The following is a 13268-nucleotide window of genomic DNA, read 5'->3' as shown; positions in this document are numbered from 1 at the left end:
AGTCCGTTAACAACAGATATCGGACTCGTTCCATGCATCATATTACTGGTGCAGAAAAGTGCATTATTGACAGAAGTAAAGTAGTAATGTAAAACGAGTTTTTAAAATTTCTTAAATAACCATGAGTAGCAGAAGCTACCAATTGATTCAACCATCGTGATTTTATGCAAATGAATTGCTATTTGCACGAGCAGATGATTGTGTAATGTTACCAATGATGTGATAAGTTTGGTCCGTATGCTGTGCAATACCTAACCCACACGCGAGGAGATTTCAGTGAAGAGCCACAACGCTAGGCAAGCTTTGGGGGAAGATTGTTGATGGATCCAGCCGTCTATCTCAGACCCGTTCTTTTCCACTAAAGTGCAGGCCACGTCGTTCTGATCTGTCCAGAGACCTCTAACAACGAATGTTTGTTAAATCGCCGGATTTTCGTTGTTTATCCGCGGTAACAGCACTCCGCGCGGTACTCGAAAGGCCAGAGATCATAGGCGACGCATTTCTGTAGTCGTCGGCAATTTATACGCTATGCGCTCATACATTTCTAAAAAGAAAATAACGGTCAGTTGATTGCAGAAACTCAACACCACACCATATAGATGTGTGTCAGATTCTTGAGAACTCCTCTGAGAAAACTCAAACATCGACATGCTTGGAACATGACGTTCTTGAGCCTTGGAAAACTCCAGTAACTCCAAACACTGGTAAACAATCGTAGAAACAGTTGAGGGATAATATAATAATGAACATGGAACAAAAAAATTTCTATAGACACTTCCAAAGGGTTGTTTTATTTAAAGGATGATCAAAAAGACCGTCTGATTTCGTTTCCATTTGAGCGCATATGGAATGTAGCAGGATAACCTATGCGGGTTTATAAGCACTAACACATAGGCAAGAGATTTGAGTGACATTCGGTAAATGCAAAGACGTTTTTCGGTATGAAGGCAGTCTTGTGTGCTTTGACACAGGTTTTGAATCTCCTGCCTGAGAGGCTAGTAAACTGGTGACTGATGATTTATATACCACACTGTTGCTGAATTTTAGGGAATTTCGTTTATTCTGTGTACTAGAAGGTATCCTAACTCATTCACAGTGCAGAAAGGAAACGTTAGTTTTAAAAATAATTGAGCCATTAATTGTGAAATTGGGCCCAGGTAAGTAATGCTTTATTTTCGTGCTTCTGTGTGTATAACCTTTCTTTTTTCTGTGTAGCCAATGACCATGGCAATATTTTATAACTGTGCCAAATCGGTGGTAAGTCTGTTTTCTTCCAAATTAACTGAGTGTGCTTTGTGGAGTGGGGCCTAATTGTTGTGTGTTTGTGTGGCATGTGTTGATGTTATGTATCGTCAATTTTTGTTGTATGTTGTAAAGTTTAATAGCAACGAAAATTAAGATTTGTAATCCTCATGTCTCACAATGAATTTCATACAATCGTGGAAACTATTTTATTGGGTAAGCAGTGCTTGAGTTCCGTGTCTTGTGTCATGATGTAGATTCAATTTATCATCAAAATAGTTCAGTTAATATACTGTTTTTATTGGAGACTATTTACTCCCTAAAAACATTATTTTCTAAATGATTCAGAGATACATCTGCCAGGAAGCTTGATATACTACTGCACATGGCTGGACCCCTTCTTGCTGATAATCTCTCCCATAAAAATTAAGCATTTTATGAGATTATATGTCCGTTTCCATTCAAAGATTTCGTCAAACACTAATATTTAAATAATTTTTAAGAACTATAATAAATTTCGTTCTTTACATGTGTGAAATTATTTTATAACGCCAAAGTATAAGAAGATGCTTCATATTCGTTCGTCTTGCATTATATTATATTTGTGAAGTGGGTTAATGTGTATAAACAAGAGAGTGATTTGAGCAATGTGTTGTGTAGTTGCGACATCAATTAATGGAAATTCCTGACATTGAAGAATTTAAAACGTTATCCCGGATCATTTTGCAAGTGTTTCACTGTTTTTTATTCCATTTCCCGTTGTTCGATCCACAAATTTTGGAGTTTAACAGCTACTATTCTCAAGAGAGGAACATACAATTTGCGTGACTTTCCTCAAGGGCCACCGTAAATAATGTGTTAAGTGACGTCCTCCCAGATCATGGACTAACAGAAGCCAAAATGTATCTTGTGACTAAATGAAATAAAAAATTCTATTTGACTTAATTGTGTATTATTAATACTTTCTTGGAGAGATCTTTGAACATTGGTGAATCGTATGAAATAAATGACAAATATTTATGTAAATATGTATATAAAAATCTTGATTTTTAGTAATACAAAGGGCTTCATAACGGCTGGAAACGAATAATTTTTAGGAATATGGAGATACCACTCAATGTAAAGAAAAAGAAGAAAGTATAGTAGATGAATATTTTGCTAAGTTACTGTAGCGTGTTCGAAACCGATTCTAATTTACTTTCTAAAGAATCAATATGCAGTGTTGGTAAGAATGTAACGTATCATGTTTAGAAGTCATAAAAGAGATCTGTGGATGAGGAACAGACGAGGAGAAACAGGAGGGATAATGTAATGGAAACACATACTTTTGGAAACCACATTTTAAATCCTGAAACATTTCCATGGGCAGATGGTGACCATGACCACAGTTTATTCGTTACAAACAGCAGCGTAACACTGAACAACAAACTCAAGAAATATAGGATACTAACGACATGGTACCTGAATCAGTTCAAAGAAGCAGAGGTTGTTAGCGCGTTCAAGAAGAGCATCAGATAACGATTGCATGAAAGAGGTGCAAAGAATGCAACAAAAGACGAGTGAGTAGCCTTAGGACTCGAAGTAAGCAATTGACAAAATAATTAAATAGGCTGAAAGACAAACTCAGTACAAAATCGTGCATAATGCACAAAATATTAAATGTAACTGGCGAAACGAGAAAATATGAAACTAGAACCAATAAACAAATTGTACAGAAACGAGCCTGCAGTCGAAGGGCATGAAAGCGAAGTAATGACTGAATACGAAATCAGGCAGTTTTGTAGCATATCCCCATACAATAATAATGCTCTATGCTGAGTAGCCAATAAAGGAAATCTAGGAGAAAATTGGAAAAGGAATTTTCGTTCAGTGAGAAGAAATAGTTTTGCAGATGGTATTTTAATTCTGTCAGAGAGAGTTACGGACATAGAAGAGCACTCTATGGAATGAATTGCGTGTTGGAAAGAGGTTTGACAAGAATAAGTTTTGAATAAGGATGGTGGGCCGTAGTTGCTTCAAATCATGTGAGACTGATGCAATAAGAAGAGCCAATGAGACACTGAAGCGAAAAAGATGTGATTTGCTATTTGGGAAGCTAAATAACTGATAATGGCTGGAGTACTGAGACTGCCGATAGCAGGAAACGCAGTTCCGAAATAGAAAAAATTGTTCACATGCAATGTAAATCAAACTATTAGAAAATCTGCTGTGAATCCGTTTGCCTGGAGTTTAGATTTATACGGAAGTGAAACATGCACGAAAAGTAGTTGAAACAAGATGAGAATAGAAAGTTTTTATTTGTGGTACTACAGTAAAACTTCAGTAAAGAAGTATGCGGACACATTTTAAGGCAGGAAGCGAACAACACGTTAGTAATAGAGAGATGTGTGGGGAGTAAAATTTTAGAGAGAGATCAATATCTGAATACAGCAAGGAAGTTCAAATGGAACTAGGTGACAGTAATATTTCGGTGATGGGGAAGCTTACATATAATAGAACAATATGGAGAGCTGCATTACACCACTTTTCAGACTAAAGACGACAACAACAACAACAGCAAAATGTGCTTACTTGAGTGCTAAAAGTCTGTATAATAATGCACAGTTCATGCTACTTCGGTTCGATCTGACTTTCTGTCTTTTAAACTGATGGCTTATACGTGTATTAAACGAACTGATTCTGAAATTATGCTTGTCGTTGTGATTTGTCTGATTATCTTACAATTCAATTCTATGCAGCACGGTAGTGAAACGTTAAAATCAGTAACCATTTCTTTTACTACTATGTTTTCCTTCATTTAGATCATCACACTAATGATAAACCACAACGAATCACTTAAATAACTGAAATACATGCATCGTAATTTTCAAAAGTGGAGCCAAAAAATACTGTGTGGGATAAGCTCTCTCATGGTATCACCGACTATAAGGTGCATATTTGACAGAAGAAATATGGTATGAGATTTTCCTGTCATCCAATCACTGTTAGCTACGGGGTCAACATTGTTATACTAGCTTTGTCAGCGCTAATGACATTAATTTGTCTGCAGGATTCCCTTCTTGCAATCATTACTCAACCTGAGAAGATACTGCGTACTCAATCTGTCTGTGTCTTGTGTAGATATGTTCAAGTGCGAAGACATTTTCAGAATGTTTGCGTAGCATGTAAATGAGGCGGGACGTGGGTACCAGCCCGGTATTCACCTAGTTGGATGTGGGAAACCGCCTAAAAACCACATCCAGGCTGGCCAGCTCACCAGCTCTCACCATTAAGACGCGATTTAATCAAAGGCTGGCTCGCCTCCCGGTGTCCCGGAAGCTGATGCTTTAGCACTCTCGGTTATCCAGGCGGGTAAACACTTATTACTAACGTTAATTTTAACCAAATGCTTTTAATTACATTTCACTTATTAACAATGGGAAGAAGATTTTATTCTCTGGCTGTCTTTACTGTTATGCAACAGGAAAGCTACTTAAGCTTCATTTAAACTGACAGTGGTGCACACAGATAATTTAACACAAGGCTTGCATTACATTATTCCTAGGATGGCACTAAACTGTGCGAAAGGTGCTGAAGCAACACTATGAGAGTCGAACACAAAAGAATTTCAGCAGCCAGCGAACGACACCTGAACCACATGTTACGTCATCAATTTCTTCTTCCGTGTCGCTTTCGCTTATTGCCAGGTTTTGCGGTGCTTGCCACCGCACAAGACCTGAACCATGTCTTACCTCGTCCGACTCCTTACCTTTCTCTGCATCTTCTTCTTGCTCCTCCTCCTCTGGCAGCAACTCCAGCAGCCGGCGTTCTCTGGGCACAATGTCCTCTGCTCCCTCCTGTGGCGGCGGCTGCTCGAAACCCCCACCTGAGGAAGAATAAACGTGACAGATGAAGAACTGGCATTTGTACTGCTTATAAAGCACATGTGATTTATCGCTGTTTACTGGGCTTCCAACATTCTGAGTTTCAGGGATCTACTTTCGTACGCAACCTAATGGTCTGGTATCATGACTACATACGAATTACATACACGAGGCACCTTCTAAACGGATAAACTCTCCTCTGTCTTGCTTTGTCCTCTACAATGCTACTTCGCAGAGTCATTTGCACGACATCGTAAACGATTCTCCCTTCTGCCACAATGACACTGGCTTACTGTTTATATATCATTCTTATCCTTACGCTTTCTCACAGAGCGCATCACATATACTATTTCTTCCTCAAACCACAAGATCAAAATTTAATCCTATATCAGGCAAATTCGTTTCTCTTTGTAGAGATATATGCGATATATCTAACCGGATTAATGCTATCAGAGTGTTCATATACTTTTCGTCTCAGTAGTCTCCAAGAATAGTATTATCACGTGACAAGTATGTAGGTGCCAATTTGCCCTTTGCCTGGTACATCGCTAAGAATGAGATTGTTTCGTGGTTGTCTGATATCACTATGCAAATCAATGGCCTGATGACCATGTATCAACTGCTACCATTTCTGTTCTAAGCATATAAGTCACATTAAACATCGTACGTACTACATAATCCAAGAAATGAGGGAATAGTTGTCTTAGTACTACGATGAGAATGGAGACAGAGAAATAAAGTGTTGAGGAACACCAAAATTAGAAACAACACCTTCTCGGTGCGTATTCCCAAAACAGATTATTCTCCCTCCTTGACTATTTTCAAGCTAGTGTGTAGATAATATCCCTCCACAAATATTCCTCAATTACGTAATGGCATCAGTCGCTTCCACACCTCAAATATGTCTGTGAATACATCACAATTTAAGTATACTGTTTACAATGAAACAAAAAAATTCTAGAATCTTCACGGTGCACAAAATCTCAGATTATGTACTACGGTCTTGAATCATTTAGTACCACTAGAATTCACTTTAGATTCAAAATTGTACTCTAGACGAGCTGTGGGTACTTACAGTAATATTCCGGCAAACCTGGCCAGTCGCCGTCCCAGGGATTCTCTTCTTCTTCCACAGGATACTTACCGCCGCAGGAACCTTGAATTAAGTTAAGAACTGCCTCCAGCTCATCCCTGGAGTAACTGTGTACCAGTGGTACACAGCGAGGGTCCTTCAAACCACCTCCTGTCTACAAAACAATAAAATAATATGTGAGATTCAGTGAAATATGTAATCTATAAGAATATTTTAGCAACGTGTGTAAATCCGTAAAACGAACTACAGGTGTAGTGATATTCTCCTAAAGCACTATTTATAATGCGAATGCACACAGAAAAGCAGAATATTATTCACACAAATGCTGATGAAACAATTTTAAAGTCGATACTCACAGGTTCATGCTGATTACATGCATAGTTCGGAGATAGTAAATTTGTAATTGACAAGCCAGCAACGGCCATACCTGTGTACAGACCATTGTAACGTGAATCAAAAAATTATAATTTTTTCAAACACGTGTACCGGAACGGTAGAAAATGAAAAAAAAACATTAATTGAAATAAATATAGTCGGAAACTTAAGAAATAGAGGTGCGAACGTGGATACACAGGTAACAGGTAGACCTAAAAGTGGGAGGGATTCAATATGGGTGCGCAATTTGTGTGTCTACGTGAATACATTTATGTTAACTCGTATTTATCTACACGCCTTTACATGCATAAAGATACAATTACTCACAGAAGACTTCCCTACATGTGTTGCCAATTCATATCGAGTGCAACGATTCTAACACTAACGGTCTTTACGAGCGTTCACATCTATCTAAAAACAAAGTAACGTCAACGTATCAGAAATAATAGAAAATTCGTAATTCTCATTAACCTGCTATCAGCGTTTTTACTTCGCTTCATGATATGCAATATCAAATTCTGTTTAGATGCCACAAACTCCCGTAAATGCAGTACAACAAGAATCACATGCAACTAATACCGAAGGAATAAGAAAATAAATAAAGGTGACGAATCGCTTTGTGTCGCTGGAAAAAGTGTAATATCGCTGGACGATAAGCGAAAATCGTTCGCCGCATCGTATCTCGATCTGCTAAATGCTGGGCAACTGCTTAAGTTGTCATGTCATTCGTTACAATATCAAATGTCGTACTCGCATAACACGACGTACAGGACATATGTAGCTTACACACACTTAAGTCAGAGCCGAAATGGAAATTTGGCTTACCATCGTTCGCACAAGAGCACTCGGCTCGCAAGGCATCGCATCGGCAATCTTGAGCCAACTGACAGGGATCGTTTCCCCGGAAATGAATTTACCGATCGTCAACTGTCTTCATTTGTTGCGTGCGCAATGACGTAACGCGGGTGCTATGTGCATCCGATTCAGCGAGAAGGCATGTCGTATGGGAACTGGTTTCGCATCTGCTAGAACAATGTTCTGATGTGGAACGTTAACACGAGATAGTTATTTCACTGAATGCCTGGTTTTACCAGTTTTTGTATATATTTTTGTGTTTCGCAGAGTTCTACTTTGATATTGTATTACAAGAAATGTGTCTAGCGAATATAGTGATTCAGGATACTAATGCACCAGCATTGTCCGCCGAATGGTGTACCGAAATGTAACTCACAGATTTCATTATTCGTAATAAGTAAATCACCTAATTTCTATAATCACTTTGACACAACTTGCCTCTTAGATACGAAAACGAAACTATGGTGGTGCTGTAAATATCGACCAGTCAGTAATTTCCAAGAATGGCCTATCAAAGCCGCGGGCAGTAAACGATAGATATCGGAAGTGCGATTCTAAATCGATCACGTGACGGGGAGGGGGGCCTTATGATGAATTATTTTTGGGATGCTAGGGAAATCCAAAAGATTTATGACAGTAGTGAGTGCGATGTCTCGTATTGAAGGCGTTTCTTCGGCCGATTGCCTCACGTGGAAGAATCTAATTCCATGGTTGTGCAATGTAGAAAATTGTTTGAATTTTTATCGGAAATGTGACACTCTACCTATATTTTTGCGTGGCATTGACAGAGTTTACCCATGTTACGGCAAAAACGGAATGCTTCCCGTAGCATACATATCAAATGGACTTTCTCATGACGACAACGTTGACGACGAGTGAGGTAAGTCGTTTATTTGTAATTACAACTATTTTAGCAACTCTCTTCTCTTGTCGTTTCTGTAGCGACTACTATAAACATGCTCATAACGCCCGCCACCACATCGCGTAATCGATGTAGAATCGTAGGTTCGATATTTACCGTTTGGTACCCGCGGCTTCGATAGGCAAACATTCTTGGAAATTACCGACAAGTCAATAGAGCAGTCCAACTCAGGACACTACAATGTCTCTGTCGTTAGGCCTGCATCGATAACAGAGGCCACGGGAGTAAACATCGTGTCACAGTCGAGACAACATATTCGTCTGTATTCCGTATTATATTCCACATTCTTCAGTGCCTAAGGAAATAGCGCATATGTAATCCCTGAGTTCGTGTCGGAGCTCCAGGCTACACGAGCCGTGTTACTCTTACCGAGAGAAATATACAAATATTCTTACTCTATGTTAGCCTTTAGCTCCCAGTCGCTACGTAAAATTGGAAGAATATTAAACTACTAGTAAAATGCGGTCATCAACTCAGCACATGTACAATGACGTATTACCGACTGTCATCAAGTTAAGGTATGAACAAAAGTACTAAGTATTATTTGTGAAAACTACGTGAATAATTCCAAGTTTCTCTTAATTCAGACGGTAATAGGGTGGTCAAACATGGAGAGCCTCCATTTCTGCGCACAAATGTTTTGATTGTTGCTTATAGACACGCACGCTGCAGTTGACAGCATTGAAGACCACTGGTCTGGTAAGCAACGTCCAGCACTGAGGCAGCAGTTAGGAGACTAAGCTGGGACTGTTGTCGCTCCGTGTTGGAGTTGAAGACTGGGAAGACCACTGACCGGCTAAAGGAAAATTTCCCCCGAAATTAGAGCAGGCAACGACACACTTGAGAATTTTCTGAAACGTAGGTAGAACGTGACACATGGGAGTGTTTATGGTGAAAAAAGTAGATTTCGCATAAACCAAACTGAGAATTACACAGGAAATACTTTTTCCTGAGAGAGAGAGAGAGGGGGGGGGGGGGGGGGGAGAGGCATGCAGTGCTTGCCTCAAGATGACAGTATATTCCAATACGTTGTGAATGTCAGTTAAGCAAAAGATAAGTCGTTAATTGATGGTGTGGTTGAATTTGGAATTTAGTGGATGGAAGGCCCATGTTCCAAGTAGCAGTGGATAGACTGGCAGGAGTGGAAGAAGACACCTGATAAATTCGGAGATTCTTATGGTTGTGTTCAAAACGAAGCATCAGTGAAACTTTTTTATGTCCATGAATCGAAGCGAGCCAGAAGGTAGCACTGCGGCGAGCCAAAGACATTTTCCAGGAAATGATTCTTTAATTCGATTATCTTCCGACGCCATCTTTATCAAGGCGTTGAAAATTTGATAGAATGATCGTTTAGATTATTTCACTTTTAAAACGCATTTCCAGTTTGTTGATTCAGTAACTGGAACAACGTCACTGTTTTGTGATTCCACCATTGTAGTTAGTGTCCGTCATTAACCCAAGGGCATTATTACCTGTGATATGGGAATTTATCTATTCCATATTACAACCGACTATACCTGGATTGATTACGTAACCGAATTGGTATTATCAAACGAACCCACTACATTATTTTGTAATCGTAATATAAATTTCGTTTTCATACTCATAGTAGTCTCAGCAATCGAGGTAGCAGCAACAGCACATTTTATAATGCTGTCTGTTCTGTGATCCCCGTTCTCACAACACACCTCTAATAGACAAGCTGAATGAGGCTGTCATGATATGCTTTCCTGTAAACAGCGTGATGGTGAGACAGACAAGGCCACGTGATTAATGTCTGTGCTTTTGTTACCTGCAAATAGTAGCAATAGTGTGTATCGTAAGATCCAGCATCTTGTTAATCTAGCTGACAACGTCTCAGCAACTAACGTCTGACATTTGATGCTACGCACTCGGGTAACAGTACTATGTCCCTCCCTCCCACCTTGCGGATGTCTTAGCCGTTGGGATAGAGACGCCCTATTTCACTGTGCTCATACTATTTAATTGTCGACACATGTGCAGGTGGAGAAGAGCAGCGTGTGTACCGTTCGCCATTTATCACTGGATGAGACGTTCGAAGTGGCCACCGCGACATGTACAAGTAGAGTGGAATACTGACCAACAGGAAATCATTCCCTGCACACAGGGCTTCCGTCGCAGCAGGTTTCGTATCAAGAACACACAAGAATTAGATTATGAGATACAGACGGCTGTTAAGTCTTCGAACAAAGCTCGGTCTGCGAATTAGTTAATGTACTTTTCCATTCGACGTACATACCAGCATATTTCGGTATGTGGAACTATGACTGAACTGATGTACAGTGGTGACGTCCTCGACGCTTAGTTACATCCTTGTATCGGTCCAGTGGTAGTGTGTATCCTCGTACATAAAAGTGTTCGAATACCTGCTATTTGTCTTACAGATCAACATCTGCAATAGTGTCCAAGTCATCATCTGGATGTCCCCGTCTAAATTGCAGAGGACACAGCGAGTTCTTCTCATGAAGTGATCTGATACTCGGAGTACCATTTATGTGGTGATCATAAATCTGCAACGCAATTATCGCCTATGAAATTGTCATTAAACTCCAATGAGCTGGAAGTTTTCGATGAGGTGGTTGACGTTCCAGACTTGAGTCTCACAAAATACTTTCCTCACGTGATCCATGGTAAACTAGTAATGCATATTTCGTGAGATATCCTACAAAAATTTTCTTTCTTCATTTCTGAAGGAATAAAACGGAATGAATGTTTTTCGTGAAATGAGTAGACTATCTAAACGAAGAAAGTCTACTATCTCTGAGTATTGTTAGTACAGATTTGTAGCCATAAGGTATTAATGTGAAAACTATCATAAAACTAAAGTATGATCACTGAGTAATGGAGATATGCTTGTAGCGATTAATGGGAAAGACACGAAAATTTATTAGCGGCCATATTGTACAGATGTGGAAGACGTACTTAACATGCACAAGAAGCATGAATTTGGGGCGCTGGAGCTAATGCTGCGAGGTGACATGTATTGAGCAATATATATTAAATATCTTATAATTATCTAAAGCAATTGTCGTAGCCTATGTGAGTCTTCAACGTCCCCTCTTCCGTTATTTACCACGTCAATTGGAGACAACAAATTATCGTAGCTGCTACTGTGTAGTAAATAATTACGTTGCGAAGTTAAGTTGTGTTTGACGAATTAATTCGCACATATGGCAGTCTTTAGGGAGTGGGTGTTGGCGATGTAGTCTCAAAGGAGAAATGCACTCAAATTCAGAGGACGGAGTTTTAGAGAAGTCTCCCGATAGGTTAGATGAGTGTGGTGGAATTATTCTCTGAAAATAATGCAAATTATTTCTGTTCAGACTCATTCATAGCGGAATAGCATCTACAGTTACAGTGATTCATTAACATTATTTCTTTAGTTTCAATGAAGGATGCTTCAAAGTACATAGTGTGTGGGGAGAAAAATAGATTAATTCTGGAGGAACCGAAACCAATCATTGGAAATCATTCGCTTGGTAAACATTTAACAGTTGGAAATATTAGTGGAGGGAAATACAATGTATGGGTGTTGTGCTTGCTGGTAAAACGTGCATATTATCAAAATATATGGAAAATGTAAGAAAATAAAATCACACAGACAACATTGTTCCACTCCATATGCTTACTATGGAGACAACGTTATACTTTATCGTAATACGGACAGTATTATGCAAGTTATACTTACACAAAGAAAGAAAAGCACATTAAAAGTACTCTTAGTGAGATACTGAACATATCATTATACTAACATACACATCCCGTCGGTTGGAAATGTCCGTACAATTTGCTGTATCTGTCGACATTGAAGATATGTGAGAATAGCCTATGGCAAATTTTGGAAAATACGAGTTGTGCACGTTAAGTTAACAGTACACTTTCTACTATAAAATCAACAATATACTTCAGGCGTTAGTAGGAAGAACGTCTTACTGCAGAAAATTATAGTGAAATCTCAAGTAATATTTTCTGGAACTGAGTTCCATATGTCTACAAAGCAAAATCCGTTTGATAAGTTGACGTGCTTCTTACATGTAAAGTAGAGGGATGATATTATTCTCTTCGTTTCAGCGTGGTGCGAGTCGTTTATATTCCACTGTGTATGTGTTTGTCTATGAGAAAGATGTGCCTAGAGCCATTTGCTTCATTATACTTAAGTTTATGCGATTATTTTACGACCAAACATCTTTTTCGATTTTTATCTGACATTGGAGGTTAAATTATGTTCTTTTGAAAAGTACTTAGGAAAAGTACCAAAATAAGTTTCATTTGTTTTAGGCATATGTGGGTTTAGGATAATGCATGCTCTCTCACTGCTTAGAGCATCAAATTGCATGTTTTACATGTTATGGCCCACTCAGGGGATAGACAGGAGAGCTTATCTAAGCAAAATGCAGACATCATCGGTTCTCAGTGTAATCACTGCAATTATCAACTGCGAAACCTGTGATACAAGTGATCACGTGGACATATGGGCATATACCACAACGAAATTAACTCACCCAAGGATACTAGTGCGAACGTTCTCCAAGAAAATGTCTTCAGGTAATTCAAACCGATATACAAACGGTCTGGGTTGATGATGATGATGATAACTTCCTGAACAGCCTTAACGGTCACTTTGCGATAGCAAAATTTTATGCAGTCACAGAAATGTGTATCACTGCTTGCCTTATGATTCCTCCATCGCTCACCGATAATAACGCAATTCTTATGAGAAGTAGGTGACTTAAACCTAATAGAGCATTCTAAGAAGGAAACCGGTGCGCATTAAAACCAAATGTGATTTGCCTAATGAAGTGACCAGTGTCCCTGGTTCCCCTGCTAGGTAGCACTATTCTCACCTCCACTTCGAATCTAACTGGCGACCACGGTGCCGTCGCAAACACAGATGTGC

The 13268-nt window shown here is 39.2% G+C and overlaps 1 protein-coding gene across 1 annotated transcript in view; it reads right to left on the bottom strand.

Moving 5' to 3' along the window:
• Nucleotides 1–4823: 4823 nt before the first annotated feature.
• The window catches only part of LOC124545586, a 30668-nt gene continuing 22223 nt past the window's right edge, over nucleotides 4824–13268 (bottom strand). The window contains exons 2-3 of the mRNA XM_047124534.1: nucleotides 6181–6352; nucleotides 4824–5107 (exon numbers count right to left, since the gene is read on the bottom strand). Of these exons, the coding sequence (XP_046980490.1) occupies nucleotides 4824–5107; nucleotides 6181–6352 (456 nt within the window). The remainder of the gene's footprint in view (nucleotides 5108–6180; nucleotides 6353–13268) is intronic.

This window comes from Schistocerca americana, chromosome 8, assembly GCF_021461395.2.
Source record: "Schistocerca americana isolate TAMUIC-IGC-003095 chromosome 8, iqSchAmer2.1, whole genome shotgun sequence".
In the NCBI taxonomy this organism is placed as follows: Eukaryota; Metazoa; Arthropoda; class Insecta; order Orthoptera; family Acrididae; genus Schistocerca; species Schistocerca americana.
Note: the sequence above shows the minus strand (reverse complement) of the source record. Positions and strands in the feature narration are given on the sequence as shown.